This window comes from Nannospalax galili, unplaced genomic scaffold, assembly GCF_000622305.1.
Source record: "Nannospalax galili isolate Female #2095 unplaced genomic scaffold, S.galili_v1.0 scaffold95, whole genome shotgun sequence".
In the NCBI taxonomy this organism is placed as follows: domain Eukaryota; kingdom Metazoa; phylum Chordata; class Mammalia; order Rodentia; family Spalacidae; genus Nannospalax; species Nannospalax galili.
The window spans coordinates 4,853,698-4,875,907 of NW_008342393.1; the positions used below are offsets into that span (position 1 = coordinate 4,853,698).

Genomic DNA, 22,210 nt, shown 5'->3' on the forward strand with positions numbered 1-22,210 from the left:
ACCCATGTTTTTAAAGCCCTCCCCTGGAGGAGGGGTGCCCCATTTGCAAGCAGGCAAAATGGAGGGAATCTAGCCCTTGCCACTCTGGCAGTCTTGTCATGGCCCTACTGAATCCACATCTTTGCAGGACCCAGGAACATGTTCCAGGACTCCTTGGATAGGTTCAGAGGCAGGCCCTCTTTGCTGTTCTCTGCTTCGGTCCCTACGATAAGTGCAAGTGTGGCTTCTTTGCCACAGTCTCCTGGCTTGGGCTTTTGAGGTTCCTTTGGAACACCCCCTAGCAGGATTCCTGGAGTCAAGATCAGGGTTCAGACCAGACAGGTTGTGAGATGAGAGTAAGGGGCAGCTCAGGCAGATTCCTTGAGCTTCAGTAATACCCTGACGGGATAAGGAGACCCTGGACATGGGTAAAGAGGCTTTTATGTCTGCCCAATGTGCCCAGTTTCTAGGGCAACCATGGATATTAGAGGTGAGAGCCAAGACCAGAGGACAGCTAAATGGAAATGGAAACCTAGTTACCTTGGCTGCTGGGAAGTGGAGGTGGGAGGGGATCTGAGGCCAAGAAATACGGAGATTTAGGCAGCTGGAATTCCCCTGGTTTGGCAGAAATCTGGTCTGTTTACACCAGCCCTTTCTGAAGAGGGCGGGGAATTCATGGCTGCCAGGCCCACAGTGGGGTGTGCTGTCTATAGCACACAAGGTTGCAGTTTGGTACTAATCAGAACCTAGGAACCTGCTCATAGACACCCAGCTCTGAAAGAGGTTGAACCTTTGGGCCAGGGTTCCTGGGGAGTATGTGGCCCTTGGGGGAGGGCCAAACCTGGGGTAAGGCTGTTGCCCTCTCTTGGTACCCCATTCCTCTGCTTTTTGGTGTACACAGCCAATGATGGGCAACAACCTCAGTGTCCTGAGTCACAGCCACTGATGAGTATGCTGCCATTCAGTCATGGAACTGAGGCAGAAGCACTTCTGTGTGATGGCTTTGTATTTCCAGCCCTTGCCCTGCCTGGGCCAGGTTCTGTAATGCCAGTCTGACAGAAGGATCGGGTGCCAGGGGTTATGAGTTAGGGTTAGGGTTACTCTCCTCAGACCCTGATTCTAGGAAATCTGCCTCCTCCCTCTCCCTGTGCATGTGCCTTTATCAAGTCTCCCTTACATGTATCACTCCTTCCCACACTGAAGACGGGGAGGAAGCTGCTCTGCTGTACTCCGGGGAATTGATACTGTAGCAGAAGCTTGCCCCTGCTGCCCTATGTGTCAAGCCAGATTCTTCCCATCCCAGCTTCTGGAGTGGAATTGCCATCTAGAGATAAAGGCTCATGTTCTCAGGTGCTGAGCCTCAGGACAGTAGTATGCCCTAATGTTCCCAAAGCCATCCTGCCACTGCTGCACCAACGCCACCTCTAGTACTGCCAGTTCCTCTGCCCCTGTCAATTCTTTTTAAAAAAACTTTTTTGAGACCAGGTCTCCCTGTAGCCCCAGCTGGCCAGGAACTTGCAATGTAGACCAGGTTGGCCTCAATGTCAGAGATCCCCTCTCATGTGCTAGAACCAAAGACATTTACGCCAGCCCGTCAATTCTTGAATCCCAACCAAGAATAAACAAGCATCCCTCAGCAAGCCTTTGTCTGCAAGCTTCCACTCCGATTCTGACCAAAGGGCCCATATGCTCTAACCTGGCAGAAGTGACTGTTCAGTAGGGAAGGGGTCTTTGTGATCTGCTGAGGAGCAATGCATCCTCCAACCCAGGGTCAGAGCAACACTAGGGAAAGAGTTCACAAGATCCCTCCCTGGCCATTGTTAAACTGTGCAGGGAACTTTCAATGAAGACAAAGGTCTCTTCCTAGCTCCTAGAGGAAAGTCACAGCAGGCTTCTGTGGGAGGGAAGGTGGCAACTCCAACACTGGTCAGCCCTGTCCCCAGGGACAGGGTACCTACCATATGGCAGCTGTGTAGGAAGCAAAATAAACCTGAGCTTCAGTCCTAAGCTCTGAGCCCCCAACACTAGGCACAAGACCAGGGAGGAGGAGGGGAGGACAGAAGATGCTGTTCAGACTGTCCTTCCAAAGGTCATCAAAGCTCACTGCCAAAGAGGGACAGAATAAGCCAGTGGACAGAAAGGAATTTCTCACCCAAGTGCTTCTCAGACATGCTAAGGGCCTGAGACTGAGTAGAAAGAACTATAAGAATGACCAAAGGGATACTGGAGCAAAATATTTGGACTCTGCTCTTTTGCCTGCTAGCCCTATATCCCAGCTTTGCCTCTGATCCCCAGGCTTACTTAGCTCCTCACTACCTCAGCCGTGTTCAGTGTGTTCAGTTTTTTAAGTGGGCTGGAAGAAACCATCTGCCACCTACCCTGTCTCACCATTGGAAGGACCCTTGTATTGCAGGATAGGAGGGAACCGGCTGAGTCTGGTGTCTCACAAGCCTCCTCTACTATAACCTGCAGAGGCAGTGGGTGTGGAGAGCTACCATGTAGCCACCTCTGGGGTTGCAGCTGGCTCCTACCTGTGGTTCATGGTTTCCTTTATTTCCTATCTTCCTCCTCCCAGAGCCTCTGGACCTTTAAGGACACAGGAGGAAGTAGCAGTGGCACTCTAGGGAATAAAGTCTCATCCTTCCTCTAAGGGATGCTGCTAATATTTCCTTAAAACCAGGGCCCATTCTCAGTTCTTTGCTCTGACAGGTCTCTTCCTGCCTCTCCTTTGGTATGCATGAGAACATGGCTAAGAACCAGCAGAGCAGCAGTCGCCCCATCCAGATTTATCCCCACATGGCAGAGATACAGGACTCCAGTTAGCTTTATTTAACCTACTAAAGGGTTTCCAGCAGTCACAGCACAAAGGCTCCTATAGTCACCATCCAGCTGACCTCTTCTGAGAGGCCTCATTGTCACCCTGACCCTTGACTTATGCTACCACCTGCTCCTGTCACCTGGGCTCCAGTCTCTGTCCAATAGCCTCACCAAGACTTCAAAGCATGGCTGCCAGTTTGAAGGTGCCCTCGGGTTTGGCAGGAACCACATGAACGAAAGTCTTGTAGAGCACAGCACCCTTGGGCAGCCTGGTGACCAGATCCACAGCCTCCAAGTTTTGGGGATTGGGCACATAGACCTCTTTAGTGTAGCGGACTATTCCTTCTTCCAGGGCATAGAGGCACTTGTTCTTCCCGAGCCCCACCTGCAACATAGATCTAGTCAGCTGGAGAGAGATAGGATCCATCCCGAGGCCTTAGGACAGACTTCTCCCTCAGTGTGAAACCTAGGGCAGAAGGGCAGTTTGAGAACTCTCTCAGGTTTCTCTTTCCCACTGCGTGGCACTTCTTTGTCTCTGCTTCTTTACCAACTCCTGATGGCCGTTCAATCCCAGATACTGGTAACAATAGTCACATCTATGCAGCTGATCAGAACATTGCCTCTGAGTATGCTTTGTTTAGACTCATAAAATACTAGAGTTGTCAAATTAAATTTTAGTTTCATGTGCATTTTCATTTATATCAAGTTTAGGTTCTATGGAAACTGCAGATCAAGATTATATGGATAATGCATACACTAATAAAACAATAATGGCAACTAATACTTATCTAATGCTTACTATGTAAGCAGTCAATTAACTATGAGAACTGGTCTAAGTCCCTACACATATCACTCCTTTCTTACCTTGTACACAAGATATATTTCCAACCCCAGTTTCCAGATGAAAAATACAAAGTTAAGTGCTTTAATAAGTAGTGCTGTATATACTGATGTTTAAACTGCATATACTTTTTTTCTTTTACAAGTTGAAATTAGATGTGTAGCAATTAGAAGGAAAAAAAGGCTGAGGACCTGGAGAAATGCCTTAGTGGTTAAGAGCATTTGCTGCTCTTCCAGAGGATCTGAGTTTGGTTCAGAGCATCTAAGTTGAACAGCTTACAACCACCTATATAACTCCAGATCCAGGGGATCTGACACTCTCTTCTGGCCTCTTGAAGGCACCAGTGGGACACTCTCTTCTGGCCTCTTGAAGGCACCAGTGCAAGCACGTGCGTGCACACACACACACACACACACACACACACACACACACTTTAAAAACAAAAAAGCTGGGCATGGTGGCACTGCCTGAATGCTAGCACTTGGAAAGGAAGAACCTGGAGGCTCAAGACCTGTTCTATACAGAAACTACCAGGCCAGTCAGCGTCTCAAAACCAAAACGAGCCAGGCATGGTGGCACACATCTTTAATCTCAGCACTTGAGAGGTAGAGGCAGGCAAATCCCTGTGAGATCAAAGCCAGCCTGTTCTACATAGGGAGTTCTAGGCCAGCTAGGAGACCCTGTCTCAAAATTAATTAATAAATAAAATATTTTTTAAAAAATGTATCATTAAGAATTTTGCCACTTTCAGAAGGTAACCTGTATTTTTTTATTTTTTTGGTCTTTTTGAGACAGGGTCTCCCTTTAGCCCCTGCTGGCCTGGAACTCACTAAGTAGACCAGGCTGGCCTCGAATTCACAAAGATCCACCTACCTCTGCCTCCCAAATGCTGGAATAAACGGCATATGTCACCATGTCTGGCTTGGTAACTGTATTTTTTAAAGATTTATTTTTATGGCTGGATATGGTTGCAAACGCCTTTAATCCCAGTACTCAGGAGGCAGCAGAGGCTTTGGCTCTCTGTGAGTTCAAGTCCAGCCTGGTCTATACAGTGAGTTCCAGGCCAGCAAGCACTACATAGTGAGACCCTGTCTCAAGAAAACGAAAACCAAACCCAAACAAAACCAACAAAAGATTTATCTGTATTATTATTTTTTTAGGGTGGGTTGTCTTTTTGAGACAGGGTCTCCCTGTATCCCCAGCTGTCCTGGAACTCACTATGTAGACCAGGCTGGCCTTGAACTCACAGAGATCCACCTGCCTCTGCCTCCCGAGTGCTGGGATTAAAGGTGAGCACTACCATGCCTGGCCTATCTGTATTATTTTTAATTATGTGTATGTTTATGTGTGGGTATGTGCACATGAGTGCAAGTTCCTGAGGAAGCCAGAGGAGACAGATCCTTTGGAGCTGGAGCTGTGATTGTGAGCCGCCCAATGTGGGTGCTGAGAATCGAACGCCAGTCCTCTGCAAGAGCAGGACCTACTCTTAATTACTGAGCCATCTCTCCAGTCCCAGATTCTTTTAAACATATTGTCTCTAGGTCCACAGGCAGCTGCAGATGCCCCATATATCATATTAGATAACCCACTTCCATTTCTTTCTTTTTTTTTTTTTTTTTGGTCTTTTTGAGACAGGGTCTCCTTGTGCCCGGCTCACTTCCATTTCTTATGGAAGAGATCTAATGTTAAGCAAGCCCCAGCTATAAATGGGGTCTCACCCACTGAGTCTCTGGCATCAACTGTCAAGCAAGGAAAAAACATACACTTCACAGGGATGTTGTAAGGGCACATGAGATAATGCAGGCATAGGAATCAGCATAGCCTTTGGCACATGGTGAACACCCCATAAACCAAACTATTTATAGTTATTACTGTGTTTAGGATCATGGAAAGGTTGTCCTAGAAAAGAAAAAAAGGGGGACGCAGAGCAACTCACATGGGCGCCTGGGTGCCAGCGGAACTGGCGCTGAGTTCCAAGGATGTTGCCAGCATGAACATAGTGCCCTAGAAGGGAAGTCCACAAGTGAGCTGACTCTGTACCCCAGTGTTCACAGAAGCACAGCAAAATGTTGAGAAAACATGATGGCTCAAGGGTTCTCTACCAACCTCTAAGCCTGCCCCTGAACAATACCACCAACATGGTCCCACATAAGCAACACTTGACCCCCACTGCCCCAGGAGCCTCTTCTCCACATGCATGGGTAAGATTCACACCTACCCACACCTCATTGGGGCCTCCATCCCACCTGAGGTTTCATCTGCTCCTTCAATCTGGAGCCAAGTGCTTTAGTGAGCTGAGCAATGAGCAGAGGGCCAGGCACTTGCATGGCTTTTTAGCTCTTTTAAGGAAGACCATGGCAGCAGAGTATGGTGCAGCCAAAAGGAGAAATCAAGGAACACCCTCACCTTCCATTTTCTTGATGCCATAACGTTTGCCTATTGATTTTCCACCTAGGTTTTTGGAGCTGCCACCTGTCTTCTTGGATGCGTATCTGACGGCAAAAGATGAAGCCTGACTGGGGTTGAGCAGAGCTGTAAGTACAGAGAGAACAGAAATACTACTCAGAGAGGAGCCCAAAGAAAGTGAGAGAGACTTTCTCTGCCTCTGTGGAACACTTGCTAGGCTGAGAGGGGACAGGGGAAATGAGATGTGTGAAGGGAGCAATAATGCTAAGTGTGTGGTTTTAGGGAATACCTGGAAGTCCTTGGCCTTCCCCCACTGCAGGGAGCAACTCATCCCTTGAATTGTACACAGGGTAAGCATGGTGTTGGGGGGTGGGGGAGAGGTGCATGTGCGTGTGCGTGTGTGTGTGTGTGTGTGTGTGTGTGTGTACAAACAATATAAATAGGGAAAATAATCAGGTGTTCCAGATCCTAGGTGCATGTGCGTGTGTGTGTGTGTGTGTGTGTGTGTACAAACAATATAAATAGGGAAAATAATCAGGTGTTCCAGATCCTGACACATTCAGTCTTGTTGAAGAAAAACAAGCATCACAGATACAGAAGCCAGCAAGAGGATACCAAGAGCTGCGTATTTCAAAGACTCACACAGCCTCATGCGCTGGGGAGGGCCCAAACCACAGGACTCACAGAGGGGCTTCTGCTTCAGCCTCATCTACCACTCTCTTAGCTATCCACCTACCCACCTAATACCAGTCACTTGAACACCAAAAGGGCAGTTGGTCAGAGGGTGGGTTCCACAGTCAGCTGGTCAGAGGGTGGGTCCTAGTCAGCTGGCTGTTTCAATAAGGCCTTTCTCCCAGAGCCCATCAGCAAAAGTTGAACCAAGATGAGCGCAAACTGAGAATCTGACCTCTCCACTCATCCCAAAGTGCTCAACAATATTTATTTTAAAAGGGAAAATGAAGCCAGGTATGGTGGCACATGCCTTTAATCCCTGCACTTGGGAGGCAGAGGCAGGCGGATCTCTCTGAGTTTAAGGCTAGCCTGGTATACATAGTATGTTCCAGGACAGCTGGGGCTACAGGGAAACCCTGTCTCAAAAAGACAAAAAAAAAAAAAAAAAAAAAAGGAAAATGATCTGGGAGGAGTTGGGGGGCAGGGCAGGCATAGCTATGACCAAAATACATGTATACATTATGAAATTCTCAACAATAAAAAATTTTTTTCAAAAAGGAAAATGATCTAAAATTCGTACTAACACAGGCAGTTGGCAGTCTGCCTGGACACAGTTCCAGGCTATGCCAGTGTCTTTAGAGATGCTGTGTGGGTGTGTGGGGCTTGTTTGCTTAGGTTTCTCAGTCTCATGAAAGTGGAACTGGCTGGGATACTGATATAGGAACTCACAGAGACATGTTAACATGTCCAGCGCCAGGGTCCACTTATCTTTAAACATCTATTCATTCAGTTTTTTCTAGTGGGGTATTAGAGAGTGAACCTGGGGTCTCAGACATGCTAGGGAAGTTCCTCTACCATTGGGCTATATCCCCAGCCTTTTTTATTTTTTAACTTTTTGACATAGGATCTCACTATTGGTCAGACTGGGTCTGAACTCACTCACTTTGCAGCCCCTACAAGCAGGCCTTGAACTTACAAACAGGCCTTGAACTTGAAATCCTCTGGCCTCAGCCTCACACAAAAACAGAGATTACAGGTCTGTGCCCTGGCTTTGTTCACGCTTATGAGTGAGATTTTGTTTTACCTATGTAATTTTGTTCATAAATTGTTGCTCTTCTCTCTCCCTCCTCCTCCTCCTCCTCAAGTAAATGATGCTAAATATAACCAGTTGCTCTGGGAAAACCAAGAGAAATTGCAGGTTACTTCCCTTCCCTCATTTCACATACCAGCAAGGTCTGTGGATCTCCAGAACAGATCTCGAATCCATCCACTTCCCGCCAAGTTCACTGTCACCTTCACTAACATCTTGGCTAAATTATGTTACATCAGACTACTATTCCAATTTCCCACCTGGTTTGTTTCGTTTGTTATTTATTCTTTATATTTTTTGAGGCTGTGATCCAGGCTGGCCTTGAACTTGAGGCAATCTCCTGTCCCGGGCTCCTGAGTGCTGGAATTACAGGCATCAGCATGCCTGGCCCCACTCCTTCCTCTTCACTCTGTGTCCAGCCTGCCCACTCTTAATTTATATAAGAGCAACAGTTTGTTTCTCAAAACTAGATCAACTAGGTTGCTTGCAGGAGCTGGGGCCAGGGCATCTGGGGACTTATCTTGCTCTCTCTCTACACAAGACTAAGTCCCTTTTAGGTCTTGATGAGAACTTCCTTAACTAATCTAAGAAAAAAGTCTTCACAGCACTTGTCACAATCACTACTATATTTGTATGTGTTTATTGGCTTACCAACTGGAAAGAACTGATAACGGGTTACAGGTCATGTTTTCTGCTGATATTCTGAACACTGTGTCTGGCGGTAAGATCTAAGAGGTGGGCATGATGACATATGCCTGAAATCCCAGCACTAAGATAGGAGGACCGAGACTTCCAGGCCAGCTTGGGCTACACAGTGAGAATCGATCTCAAAAGTACGGGGGTGAGGGGAGCGGCAAGACCTGAATAGCTCTGCTGAACCTACATTAACTTTTTTGAACTCAGTATTCTTCACAGCGGAAGAGACCCACGTAAACCCAGAGCAGAAGGGTCACGCTCGGGTAAGCAACACTCCCGAGGTAGAGGTGGAGGGAACAGAGCTCACACACCCTCCTCGCTCCACCCAACACGTGTCACGTGACCGGAGACGGCGGCCTCCACCGGTCGCACCCCGCACCCAACGGACCCCGCGGAAACCAGTTTCCATCTCCCGGCTCCCTGTGACCTTGCCCCGCAGTGGCCACGGAGCTCCGCTACCTGCTGCCCGCGTCCTCAGAGCGAGCGCCGCAGTCGCCATCTTTGCTTCGCACTGGCTTCCGGTCTTGAAACCCTGCTTCCGCTACCGGAAGACCTACTTCCGGGTCCCATGTACACTCGAAAGGGTGGCGGGAGCTGCTGGAGGTGAGCTGCGCAGGGCTGGGGCTGGGGGACGGAATGGGGCCCTCCTGCTAGCCATTTGCTGCACCAAGCCCTAGGAGAGGCATTGTTTCATTTAATTCTTACAAACCAAAACTGTCGGTGGTATTACGTTAAACTGTGACCCAGGAAAGTTATAGGATTATCCAGGGCCGTATCTACAATCAGTAAACATTTGTGCAAAGAATGTCTTTTGTATGTGACCCAGAATTCCAGTACTCAAAAAGTTTGTATGTGAATGTGCATAGCAATATTATTAATAATAGCCGAAAAACAGAAGCAAGCTAAGTGTCCATCAGGTGATGAATAGTTAAGCAAAATATGGCATAGCCATACAATGGAGTATTATTCACCTATAAAAAGCAAGGCTGTATTGTTACAACACAGATGAACCTTGAAACTAAGAATGAAAAGCCAGTCACAAAAGGCATATATTGTATGATTGTAAGAACTGTCCAGATCAAGAAACTCCGATGGGCTTTCATAAGAACATTTGAGAATTGCCCTGTTCTGAGTTTTTTCTAGTTCCCTGTCTAGAACTCGTAATGCTAATTACTCTTGCCTTTACTTCTCCTTCACATCTCCTATTCACGATCCAAGGACTTTCTTCGTCCCTTAGAGACAAGAGTTACGCAATTAGGGAGTCTTTTAGATAGACCCACTGAAAAGGTACTCCAATTGCCTCACCCTGGTTCCCTGATCAGCATGGAAGAAGCCAAAGCGGTTGGTGTCCCTATTCCCTATTGGCAATTTGGGTAACCCCTTCAGAGGATGGTGTAATAAGAATAAGAGGTAAGAATTGGCTAAGCAGTTATGGTAAGAAGACCCAAAGAAATGTAGCCAGTTTCTTGGCTAAAAGTCAAAATGTCCTTGTCAAAATGTCCTTGGGCCTGTTAGCAACATATTCTGATCCAAAGGCCAAAAATGTCAAAAGTATTTGGGAGCTTGTATCTAATCCTTAAAAGATTTTAGGGTTACCTCTTCAGAGGGGGGAATGTCGGAGGGGGGGAGTGGGCATGGATTTGATCAAAACACCTTATATACATGTATGAAATTCTCAATAAAGTTTTTGTAAAATTTTTTTTAAAAAGTCGGGCGTGGTGGCGCACGCCTTTAATCCCAGAACTCTGGAGGCAGAGGCAGGGGGATGTCTGTGAGTTCAAGGCCAGCCTGGTCTACATAGCTAGTTCTAGGCCAGCTGGGGCTACAGGGAAACCCTGTCTCTAAAAGACCAAAAAACCACCCCCAAAACCCGAAAAGAACCCAGTACCAGCCAGGCCCAGTGGTACAGACCACAGTGCTCCAAGGAGGCCGAAGCAGGGGGACCTCAGTGCAAGGCTTACCGGGGCTACAGTTTATACTTAAGGCCAGCCTGACAATTTCTCAAAAATCAAAAAGGAGGGTTTGTAGTTTAATGGTAAAGAGCTAGTAAGTCCACAGTGGCTGGAGTTTCCATCTCTGATTCTGCCAAGCAAACAAGCCCAATGCTTCTGTAAACATCCTGGTAGGAGTGGACCAGGCTGGCCTTGAACTCACAAAGATCCACCTGCCTCTGCCCTGAGTGCTGGGATTAAAGGCATGTGCCACCATGCCCGACAGACAGTGATTTTTTTAATGAATATAGAATTTATTTTATTTTTGAGACAGTCTTACTGTGTAGCTCAGGCTGCCCTTAAAGTCCCCCTGCATCTGCCTCTCTGGAAGTGGAATTACAGTTGTACACCAGCATGCCCAGTTTGCATAGGATTTCTTTTTGTGGTGAAGCTGGAATTAGATAGTGGTAATGGTTATTCAATTGAAATATATTTATACCCTTTAATCTGTATGATTGCTTGAGTGATTGTGCTGGGGATTAAACTCATAGCCCTGTGCATTTGGAGCAGTCACTGAACTATACTCCTAGTTCGGTCCCTAAACTATATTTTCGTTGTTGTTGTGTTTTTGTTGTTGTTGTTGGGTTTGTTTGGGTTTTTTTTTGGTCTTTTTGAGATGGGGTCTCCCTGTAGCCCCAGCTGTCCTGGAACTCACTATGTAGACCAGGCTGGCCTTGAACTCACAGAGATCCACCTGCCTCTGCCTCCTGAGTGCTGGAATTAAAGGCGTGTGCCGCTACGCCTGGCTCTAAAATATATTTTTAAGTGATATGCATTATGTATGTGAATTATATGTTTTTCAAAAACATTTTTTTGTGTGTGTATATGTGTGCACAGTCATGGATGTAGAGGTCAGAGGAACTAGCAGGAGTTTATTCTCTCCTTCTGCCGTGGGTTCTGGGAATGAAACATGGTCAGGCTTGTTGGCAAGCAGCTGCCCCTGCTGAAATATACCACTCGCCTTTTTTTTTCCTCACCGTTTTTTTAAATTAAAATTTTTTATTTTTTAATTTTATATGCTTAGTATTTTGTTTGCATGTACATAAGTGTACCATGTGTGTACAATACCTGTGGAGGCTAGAAGAGGGCATCAGATCCCCTGGAACTGGAATTACAGCTGGTTGTTAGCCACCATGTGGGTCCAGGATATGAACCTGGGCCCTTTACAAAAGCACCATCATGGGTCCTCTGTTTACTGACTGTATTAGTCACGTTTCTGTTGCTGTGATAGAAACACTGACTGAAGCAATTTATAGAAGGAAGAGTTTATTTGAGTTTATGGTTCCAGGGGAATTACAGTCCGTCATGGCAGGGAGGCATGGTTGCTGGAGGTGGCTGGAGCAGGAGCAGCAGAGGCTCTCATATCATCATGCAGGCACAGGAAGCAAGAGAGGAACTGGAGATCTGGCAAGGCTTAAGAACTCTCTAAGCCCACCCCCAGTGACATGGTTCCTCCAGCATAACCACACCTTCTAAAGCCTCCCACAACAGCGCCACCATCTGGGGACAAAATATCCGAATACTTGGAGCCTATGGGGGACATTTTCATTCAAACCGTCACACTGACAATCCCAACCTTTGTTGGTGTGTTTAAACATGTTGCCAAGATTTAGGCCCAAGCCCAGTGACTTAAAGATGATTTTTAAGATCTCCATGTTGGGGTTAATGAGATGACTCAGAAGGTAAAGGCATGCTGCCAAACCTGATGACCTGAGTTTGATCCCAGGAATCCACTTCATATATACACATATATATGTATGTATATATGTACGTATATATATGTATATATATATGTAGTAGTCTGACTTACTACACATGAGCCAAGGGATATGCACATATGCACATGCAAATTTAATTTTCTTTTTAAAAGATCTCCATTTCTGGGCTGGAGAGATGGCTCAGTGGTTAAGAGCATTGACTGCTCTTGCAGAGGACCTGGGTTCGATTCAGCACCCACACAGCAGCTACAAACCGTCCTTAACTCCAGTTCCAGGGGAATCCAAAGCCCTCTTCTGACCTCCACGGCATTGCTCGACACGGGTACCCTCACATACATGCAGGCAATACACTCATACACATAAAATATTAAAAGATCTCCATTTCAAAGCAGGAGTCATTGTATACATTTGTAATCCCGGCACTTGGGAGGTGGAGGCAGGAGAATTAGGAATTCAAGGTCATTTTTGGATATACAGTGGGTGCAAGTCTAGCCCATGTTAGCCTTTTTGTCTCAAAAAGACAAAAGAAAAAAAAAACTATATCAAATGCAGAACTCTAAGAGGGTAGTGCTGAATCTTGCTTGTATTCCCATTAAAGTTTTGTAATAGTAAGCTGGGCTTGGTGACACACACCTTTAATCCCAGCACTCGAGAGGCAGAGGCAGGCAGATCTTTGTGAGTTTGAGGCCAGCCTGGTTTACATAGTGAGTTCCAGGCCAGCTGGAGCTACAGGGAGACCCTGTCTCAAAAAGACCAAAAACAGGGATCATCTTGTTAATGTACCAGTGTGGCCGTTTTGAGTTCCAGGTTGGATGTGTTCAAGCATGACCTATTTCTCTGTAGACATTTATCTTCATAAAGCTTGGCATTCTAACACATCTAGTGAACCAAATTGAATGCTAATATATGTTTCATCTCTTTCCTTTTAGGTAATTATTTTGATCTCTTGTATTAATGGCTGTCACAAAGTCATCACTCTCACTTTCAGTGCTTTCTACGGAGAGTGATTCTGGGGAGTTGCCCACATTTGCCTTTTTGAAGAAGGAACCATCTTCAGCCAAAACGACTCTGCCTCAGAGGGAAGAGAAGATTGTAGTGGTTGTTACCTCTGATTCTGAAGCTTCCTATCCTCCATCACCAGCATTGAAAGACCCACCACCAATCCCAGACCCAGCTGAAACTGTCACACAAACAGGGCCAGCGAGAGTGCTAAGCAGTGGAAGTGAGGATGAAGAGGTGTTTGTTCCCCTGGCTGAGAGGCTTACATTGAAGTTTTTGACACACAAGCAGCTAAGCCCTGAACACTCTAGCTCCCCACTTAAAACTGTTTGGGATCATCAAAATAATAAAAGTGCATCATGGGACTGGAAAAGGCAACCATTTCCAAAGACTTCTGATTCCCTCTGTGACACTTCAGAGAGGAGTGTGGCAGAGGACCAGGACTCTACCTTAGGCAATCTGTGCCATCAGCTTCCAGCCTGCCCAGCTATGTGTTTTGTCCAGAGCAATGACTTGGCAGAAACCAAAACAAATCCTGACATCCCCCTACCTCAGAAGAGAACCAAGCACAGTCAGAAGGTCCAGAGACGAGGCTCTCAGGGATGCCAGCAACAGAGACAAGCAGGCCGGAAGGAAAACACCCCAAGACAACAGGAAAGAAAAAAGAAAGCAACAGAGGTCAACAGGCTGAGAGCCCAGAAGCCGGAGGAATGCTTAAAACACATTGTGGTGATGCTGGATCCAGGTCCTCCTAGCCTCTGGCTTTACCCTGAGCCTAGCTGTGTGTTTCCTGGACTCCCCACTGAGCATTCCTTTCCCATCTGTTGCAGTGCTTTTACAGCTGGAAGGTGGGGGCCAGCTCCTCGGAGCATTGCAGTCCATGGAGTGCCGCTGTGTGATTGAAGCACAGGCTGTGCCTTGCAGTATCACTTGGAGGAGGACAGGGCTGGCAGAGGTATGGGTTTCTGGCTGGAAGCTTTCCTTCTCATTCATCTCTTGCAGGATCGACTTCTGTATTGCCCCTGGTTGAGATCCATTGGCGTAGCCATTACCATCCCCAAGCCTGGAGGGATGAGAAGATGTTGTTCGCATGAGCCAGAAAGGAAGTATAGAGAGGGCTACCTGCAGAGAAGCTTTGACTCATAGTAGAGGGATATAGTGTATACCAGGTGACCCTATTATGGAAGACCCAGGAAAATAAACACCTGAGTTAATTTCTTTCCCTCCAGTTCCCCACTCAGTTTCCTAGCTGGGAGCCTAGGACATGAGGATCATGTGATGTCTGTAGACACAGTCTTCTTACAGAGTGGGACAGGGGAAGATGATCTGTGTCAGATTCCTAGTTCTCTAATTGGGCTTTGGGATTGGGGAGCTGTGTTTGAATCCCAGCCTTGTGGCTTTATTGCTGGACTCTGGGCACATTATCACATGTCTTTGTGCTGCAGTAGGATGAGGCCACTGCTATATCTCTCTCCCCTGTTGGAAGGTCTGAATGAGGTAACCTGGCACTGGCACTTGGTAAACTCATAAGGATGCTCCTCCTCCAGCCTGGGCCTCCCAGGTCACTACACTTCCTGTGCCTTTTGCACCTTCTGGCTATGAATCCAGATATGCTACCTCTCTTTTCAAGAGTTTAGAAATCAAACGTTAGGATGTCTTTTGGCCATAATTTTCTCAGTAACTTAGGACAGTCACCTACACTTTTTACTTGGTGTCTTACTTTGATTTCTGTTGCTGTAATAAAACACTGACCAAAACCAACTCAGGGAGGAAAGAGTTCATCTTAGCTTATTCCCTCCATAATTGAGGGAAGTCAGGGCAGGAACTCACAGCAGGAACCTGGAGGGAGGTACTGAAACAAAGCCCATGGAGGAGCACTGCTTACTGACTTGCTCCCCTGGCGTGTGCTCTGCCTACTTTCTTGTATAACCTAGGACCACCTGCCCATGGCACCACACAGATTGGGTTGGACCCTCCCTTATCACTCAACAATCAAGAAAATGCCTCATAGATACCCACAGGCTAATCCAATAGAAAATTCCTCAATTGAAGTTTCCTCTTCCCAAATGTGTCAAGTTGATAACCATAGCCAACCATGGCTCTTGGTATTATTATGTTTGCAATACCTTAGCATCTACCTTCAGAGCCAGTCATTTTTCTTCCTTTCATTCCTCTCTTCAATACATAGAAAAAAATTGCAGTTGTTTCTTAACCCCTTTCAATTTGCTAATTTTTTTCCCTTGCTATGCTGGAATGGAACCCAGGGCCCCATGCATGCTAGGCAAATGCTTTGCCATTGAACTATGTACGTACCTAGCACCAATGTTCCTTTATTCTTTTTTTTTAAGTGTTGTTGTGTGTGTGTGTGTGTGTGTGTGTGTGTGTGTATATGCACCATGGTGCATGTATGGAGGTCAGAGGACAACTTTATGGAGTCAGTTCTCTCCTTCCACCTTTACGTGGGTTTCAGGGCTCAAATTCAGGTTGCCAGGCTTGCATGGCAGGCATCTTTACCTACTGAGCCATCTTGCTGGCCCTATCCTTATTCTGTGTCTCTGAGATGCAGTTCATCAACATTGAACAGTTGAGGGCTGGGAAGGGATAGGATCACAGGTGTTTCTTGCTGCCATGACTTTATTCAATAAAGAAAAGGGACTACACACAGGGGCATTCACCCAGAAGATCTGGGCTACTCACAGGAGCCACACTACTGACACCCCCCCCACTCCATGCTGTCTTCTGGGTCTTTGGCAGGACGGAGAGGACTGGGTGGAAGAGCCGATGATCCTGGTGTCACTCTTGGCAGAGGCTTTTATGTCCATGCTCTACAATTTAAATCAGGTATGCTGGGCCACTGGAGGGAGGGGAAGGGAGGAGAGGGACTGAGACTTGGAACTGTGGCAGCCTCTTCCAAGGGAAAAATGCCCTTTCTGCCCCTTCATGCAGGGAAGTCCAGGCAGCACTGAGAAAGAGAAAGAGACACTTCAGGGCTTCATAACAGACATTGCAGCAAGGACTGGGGGGAAAACAGTGTCACTGGTGATCGTGGACCAGGAGAAATGCTTCAGGTTTGGATGTGCCCTGAGACACAGGTGGGAAAGGGCAGCTTTTGGGCCATCAAGGGTGAGTTTATTTACCCTGACTATAGGCATTCTGTAAGCTAGTGTCCCTGTGGGTTATGCTGGTCCAGTTATCTTGCAACACATTTGCCTGGGCTCAGCTTAAATCTGCCGTCCTTTTGAGTTAGTCCTCTGTTCTAGGGCTCAGAATCCTCCAAGGAGAAGGAAATCAGGAATGGCAAGTAAAAAGGCCAAGGAGAAGCAGCAGCAGAGACAGCCCAGCAGAGAGCCCATGGTGTCCAGGGTAGACATGGAGGAGGTAAGAGCTTCCTGTGGCCTGAGTCAGGTGAGCACTCACTGGTTATCTAACCAGGTTTCCTACTGAGACTGAAGAAAAGGCATATAAGGTGAGCCCAAACTGCTTTCTATGCTTTCTGCTTTCTGCGTTGGCACTGAGGAGAGAATGGAGCCAAAAAACTGGAGTGTAGCTTAGGTGAACAGTGAGAGGATTAACTTCCAACCAGTTTCTCTCCACTGTTTAGTCCATTGTTGCTTTTGGGTTTCTAGGCATTGGTGGATCTGCAGCTACACACAGAAGCCCAGGCCCAGATTGTACACAGCTGGAAAGAGCTGGCTTACTTTGCCTGTGCAGTCACAAAGGCAGTGGCCGAAACGCCCTTCAAGTGAGTGAGCCAGCAAATCCTGCCTCCATGCCAGGTCTTGCCTTTTGCCTTGCTTCTTGCAAAGAAAATGTGCCTTTTTCCTAAATTCTGCCACCAGCCCATTGTCTTTTTTGAGGCTGACTCTAATCTCGTGCTGGAGATTTTTAGCAAGAGTCTTAAATCCCGCCCTTTATAGAGTATTTTCTTGAACTTAGTGCAAGGTTGATGCTGGTTACTATAGGCGAGACACAAGTATTCCTAGTCAGAATTTAAAACTACGAGATCTGAGACAACCCTGCTCAAGTGCTTTATTTTATACTTGAGGGAACTGAGGTTGACTTGTCTAAGCTCCCAGCAAGTGAAAACCACAAAGACTCCGAATTACCTGGTAACTCAGTCCCTTTTGCCTACTCTTAGACAATCCAACCCCCTCTCATCATCAGCCAAAGAACCTTGTACCTTCTCTCATGAAGAGGACCAGATGCTGTTGTTTTCTTTCTGTTGTTGTTCTGTTTTCAGTCTTTTCAGTGTGTGGGCATGGGTGGGGGAGGGGGGCACACAGCCTTGCTCATCTTCCACTGTGACATGGGATCTCTTTATTTGCTGCTTCATGTGCCAGGATAGCTGGCCTGAGCTTCCAGGATTCTCCTGTCGCTGCCTCTCATCTCAGTGTAGGAGGGCTGGGATTACAGATGGACCAAGGGCTTTGCCCACCAAGCCATTTCCTCTGCCCCTAGATGGAATTTTGAAGGGAATCTGCCAACAACACTATGCTTAAGAACAAAGAGACTCAAATCACTGGAGGTTCAAATTGGCTGGATATAAAAATCTACTTCCAGGTCACTGGAGAGCTCTTCAGTCTCCAGTTGAGGGGACAAATGTAGAAATGAGGAACTCAGTTCCCCAGTGGTGCCCCCTTTCCCTTTGCAGGAAGCACCGGGATCAAACCTGCTTCTCCTTCTGTGTGGAGAGCGACTGGGCTGGAGGGACGAAGGTGGACCGTGCTGGCAGGGGTCTTGCACTGGTCTGGAGGAGGCAGATTCAGCAGCTGAACCGAGTCAGTTTGGAAATGGCCAGTGCCATTGTGGATGCCTATCCCTCACCATGGCTCCTGGTAAAGGTATGCTGCTGTAGGTGATACCACCCAGTGCCCCATGGCTTCAGTAGTCCTCCAGTTTTCTTGGACAGTGTTGTTCAGTGGCCAGGAGTCCCTTGCAGATCAGCAGTGTGGGTTGGCAGGCCTGAGGAAGGTTCTTATGCCCAAATGAGCTTTCCATCCTCCTAGCTCATGGACCAGGGATGGCCATGGATGGGTGGATGGTATAGTATTAAGAGATCATTTACCACTTTCAGGCTTATCAACGGTGTTTTTCGGAGCAAGAACGCCAGAATTTGTTGGCAGACATACAGATACGCCGCGGGGAAGGTATAACATCCACCTCCCGCAAAGTTGGGCCAGAACTGTCCAGGCGGATCTACCTTCAGATGACCACAATGCAGCCAGATCTCTCCTTGGACAGTGCTGACTGATGTCCCACAGCAACAGGGATAAAAGCCTCTCCAACCTTGGAAGCTGACAGCAGTGAGGAGAGCGGGAGTACCTCCTGGGTAAAGTGTTAGGGGAGGGGCAGGTCTTCCTTTTTGTGAGTCTATGTGAACTCAGGGCAGAAGACTGAGACGTTTGCATCTACTAACAGTATTTGCTGTTCTGGTAAATCAGCTCCCTTGGACTAGTCACCCCACTCCCCAGCCCCCAGCCAGCCCTCAAAACAAAGGAGACAGTTGGACCACTCAGACACAGATTTAATAATTGTAGAAATCCAAAAGAATAAGCATCAAATCTCAAAGTCAGAGTGAACTCTTTGCCTGCAGGTTGGCTTGACTAAGCTCAGCCACTGAGCTGCCTCAACCAGCCAAGGAATTATAACTAGGCTGACTTCTATTTTCATATCATCGTATGTAATGTGTGTTTAGTTTCAATAAAGCATTTGTACCAATAGCTCTGGAGCTTGGAGGAAGACTAAAGGAATGTGTAGTGATTAAGATGTGGACCTACAAGGCAGAGCTATCTGGGGAGGAGAGAACACAGTCCTTTCTTCCAATGTCGGGACAGTTGTGAGTAGCAGACCTTCCGGAAGGGCCACTAGGACTACACTCTGAACTGTGACAGGTCCTTGTGCTCCCATGGGGGAGAGGCAAGGAGCTTGCCATTGGGAGTTTTTAGCGAATGAGCACCAAGACACCGTCATTTCTGATCCCTTCATCCAGCTGTTATGAAAAGATGAGGGAAAGGAGGCAGGAGACTGTGATAGCAGCCACGATGGACGCGCTGCCCTCACTTGTGCTAGTGTTTGGGTATGCATCACTATGCCGCTCCACCCAGTAAGTTGTTTCACTTCAGCTCCAGCTGCTTCTAATCTTTCCATCTCAGAATCTACTCTAAACCTGCTTCTTTGAAGTTGAATTTTCAGATTGCCTTTGAGGTATTTCAGCATACCAAATACTAGTGGAGCTGTAACAGTGCAGCTTTGCAGAGATCCAGCTCCATACTTTCTGGCAAACAGAGTTAATGCTATAAAGCAGGTAAGGAGCCTGGCCTGCTGCCATTTTGTGGAAGCCACTTCAGTGTGGCAGAAGTCCACAGGAGCTGCCCAAGACCCTGATGGCATGGAATCTACCTGTGAGTGATGGATCCATCTACTGTGAAACACTATACTTGAGCTGAGACAATTGTGGTGTGAGTTCTGTTCTCTCTGGCATTATGAAGGAGCCAAATGACATCAAGGAAAAGAACACTGGAGTGAACACAGGTTGTGCCTTGACTAGCTAGGGGACTGAGGGCAGGTCATGGAAGGCCTCCCTTGCTCTGCCTGCAAGTGTTACCTGGAGTGATGGCATGAGGTTTTCACAGCCAAAGATTTGGTATGGTTGCCAAAAATACTCGAATGCCTGAGGTCTTTAAGGAAATATATTACTTCATACTCCCAGTTTAAGCTGGATTTACCCAAGCATGGTGTTTGTTCCCCTAGTCCCCAGAAACACACTGCCTCCTGATCTATCCTGGTTACCCAGGAAGGAATGAAAGGGTTTATGACATACAAAAGTATAAATGTAGTGACAGCTGACCATTTAGTAGAAACAAACCTTTCCTTTACACAGCTTTGTATGGTAACTCGAAAAGGCCATGTCTTCTCTCCCCACCCCTAGCCTATTCCTTTAGGCATGCAGGTAACTCTTCCTCCCCACCTCCATTTCTCCTCATTCCACCAGGGAACCCTGACTAGGAACAAAGAAGTCCTACAAAGGGGAGATCTCAAGTACCAATTGGCGGCCATTTGATGATGGCAGGTAGGTCTGACACTAAAAAGAGGTTGTGTCCAGCAGAACCCAATTCCATAGGAATCCAAGCTCCAAGGCTGGGAGGCAGCGGTGCTGAGGACAAGCTCACTGCTGGGAGTCGGTCTGGAGAACCCACTGGAGAATCTCATGGTGGCGCAGACCCTGGACAGCATTGTCGTAGAGGGTGTTCACACTGGTACAAAGGGGCTGCTGCTGCAGCCCTGTCATCCGGCATGCAACCAGCCCACCTGCCACACACAGCAGCAGCAGCAGCAGCAACACCTTCAGCACAGCCCAGGAGCGAGTGTGTTTCCGGGGTGGTGGCTTGCGGGGGCGAGAGCCAGACTTAGATTCTAGAGGGACAAAACAAGTCGATCAGTTTGAGGCTAGCTCTACAATCAATTCAAGTCTCTTCCACGAAGATCTACACCCCTTCCTCAAGCCCTCTTTAGGAACATCTAAATGAGAGCTCTAAAAAAAAAACTTTGCTAATGGCCTAATGGGGGGGGTGGGGTGGTACATTCCTTTTATTGTAGCACTTGGGAGGCACAGGTAGAGGATATTTGGTCTACCTACAAGAGATCCAGGCCAGCTACACAGTGAGACTTAGTCTCAGCAACAACAAAAAACACTTTGCTATCTCTTTGAGGCCTCAAAGGACTACACTGGAAATTGGAATTCATTCTGAATGACTCCTGCAGCTTAGTCTCCAGGGTCCTCCATTCTCCTTGGTAATAGGGAGATGATCTGGGGCTCTCAGGATCATAGCAGGAAGGGCTCATGAGGGATATCTAGAAGGGACAGACTGCTACCCATTTGGGGAGCTGGGTCCAAATTTACTAATATCACAATGTCCCTATTATATTCATATAAACTAGGTGTGGCAGTAATCCCAGCACTTAGCCTGAAGGCCCACAATTTTGAGGGCAGTTTTTTACACAGTGAAACAGACCCAAAACAGAAAGAAAAATGCATGCAAAAAGAAAATGCCGGCACACGTGCTACCTGCTGGCTGGGCGGGGCCGTGTCCAAAAAAAAAAAGAAAATGCCTAGGAGTGCCTTATCTGGCTTCCATCGGTGTAGGGGGCTGAGAACTCAGCAGATGGTCTGAGAGTGCTAGATCTGGCCTCCACCTGGTGTAGGGGCTGAAAACTCAGCAGACCACCTGAGAGCGCCTGGATCTGGCCTCCATGTGGTGTAGATGGAATCCCACTGAAATGGGCCAACAGCCCATGGAAAACAGACAATGCAGAGACCTGAAAGCTCAGTGCCTTGCCACAATGGGAGGAAGAGCATCCTACACCTACCACCCCCTCCAAGGCTCAGGGACTTTTGCAGAAGAGATTGGCAGAAAGAATGTAAGAGCTGGAGGAGGTAGTGGAGTGTTAACTGCAAGTGTCCTCCAACCACTATGCTGGCAAACTATAGTTACACTTCCTTCCCACGCTCACCAAGGAATCGAGGTGGGAGTCAGTTACCCCTCCCACCCAATCAGTGGACCTTAGCTGCATGTGGGGGAGGAGCTAAGGATATATAAGTCGAGCATGCCATAAAGTACCTCTCTTCATTTTGTGCAGCCATCGGAAGTCATAGGATCTATATTTGAGTGTGGACTTCCCAGCATAGCTGTAAATGGGGGGGGAGAGTGCGGGGGCAGACCCACTCTTCTGTAAATAAACCCCCACCCTATGCTCTGTTAGCAAGCCCAGTAAACTAGTTAGGATTTCAAAAAAAACTGGAAAGAACAGAGCTAATGGAAACTTTCATTATTCCACCAAAGTTGACTTCACACGTTTGCAAAGCCTCCCAAGTGCTGGGATTGAGGACGTGCCACCATGCCTGGCTTTGGTCTTTGATTTCTTATCCTACTTTTCTACTCTTAAACTTCACTGTGTGTGTGTGTGTGTGTGTGTGTATATATATATATATATATATATACAC

General features: G+C 47.2%; 3 protein-coding genes across 4 annotated transcripts in view; 1 reads left to right on the forward strand and 2 right to left on the reverse strand.

Annotated features, from left to right (window-relative positions):
• Positions 1-2,785: 2,785 nt before the first annotated feature.
• On the reverse strand, positions 2,786-9,052 carry Mrpl27 (mitochondrial ribosomal protein L27). 2 transcript variants are annotated; one of them, XM_008838341.3, is made up of 4 exons: positions 8,961-9,052; positions 6,044-6,169; positions 5,574-5,641; positions 2,786-3,181 (listed from the first exon to the last, which is right to left on the reverse strand). In XM_008838341.3, the coding sequence occupies exons 1-4, from the start codon at positions 8,998-9,000 to the stop codon at positions 2,975-2,977; spliced, it is 441 nt and encodes a 146-aa protein (XP_008836563.1). In that variant the 5' UTR covers positions 9,001-9,052; the 3' UTR covers positions 2,786-2,974. The 2 variants fall into 2 exon arrangements, with proteins under 2 accessions (XP_008836563.1, XP_029421946.1); XM_029566086.1 differs by lacking the exon at positions 8,961-9,052 and adding an exon at positions 7,942-8,085.
• Eme1 (essential meiotic structure-specific endonuclease 1) lies at positions 8,983-19,857 on the forward strand. Its single transcript, XM_008838342.3, has 9 exons — positions 8,983-9,104; positions 13,140-13,954; positions 14,040-14,164; positions 15,964-16,050; positions 16,156-16,277; positions 16,470-16,587; positions 16,836-16,951; positions 17,861-18,050; positions 18,284-19,857. Exons 2-9 carry the CDS (start codon positions 13,165-13,167, stop codon positions 18,458-18,460), a joined length of 1,725 nt encoding a protein of 574 aa, XP_008836564.1. The 5' UTR covers positions 8,983-9,104; positions 13,140-13,164; the 3' UTR covers positions 18,461-19,857.
• The window catches only part of Lrrc59 (leucine rich repeat containing 59), a 17,886-nt gene continuing 14,562 nt past the window's right edge, over positions 18,887-22,210 (reverse strand). Inside the window, exon 7 of the mRNA XM_008838343.3 lies at positions 18,887-20,622. Within this exon, the coding sequence (XP_008836565.1) occupies positions 20,375-20,622 (248 nt within the window). The 3' untranslated portion in view covers positions 18,887-20,374. The remainder of the gene's footprint in view (positions 20,623-22,210) is intronic.

Coding starts and splice junctions, on each gene's coding strand:
- Mrpl27 (XM_029566086.1), bottom strand. CDS start 8,020: ATGTTAGTGAAGGTGACAGTGAACTTGGCGGGAAGTGGATGGATTCGA. Junction 6,170..7,941: donor GAGATCCACAGACCTTGCTG/GTATGTGAAATG, acceptor CTGTACTTACAG/CTCTGCTCAACCCCAGTCAG. Junction 5,642..6,043: donor TGGCATCAAGAAAATGGAAG/GTGAGGGTGTTC, acceptor CTTCCCTTCTAG/GGCACTATGTTCATGCTGGC.
- Eme1 (XM_008838342.3), top strand. CDS start 13,165: ATGGCTGTCACAAAGTCATCACTCTCACTTTCAGTGCTTTCTACGGAG. Junction 13,955..14,039: donor TGTGGTGATGCTGGATCCAG/GTCCTCCTAGCC, acceptor CATCTGTTGCAG/TGCTTTTACAGCTGGAAGGT. Junction 14,165..15,963: donor GGAGGACAGGGCTGGCAGAG/GTATGGGTTTCT, acceptor GGTCTTTGGCAG/GACGGAGAGGACTGGGTGGA.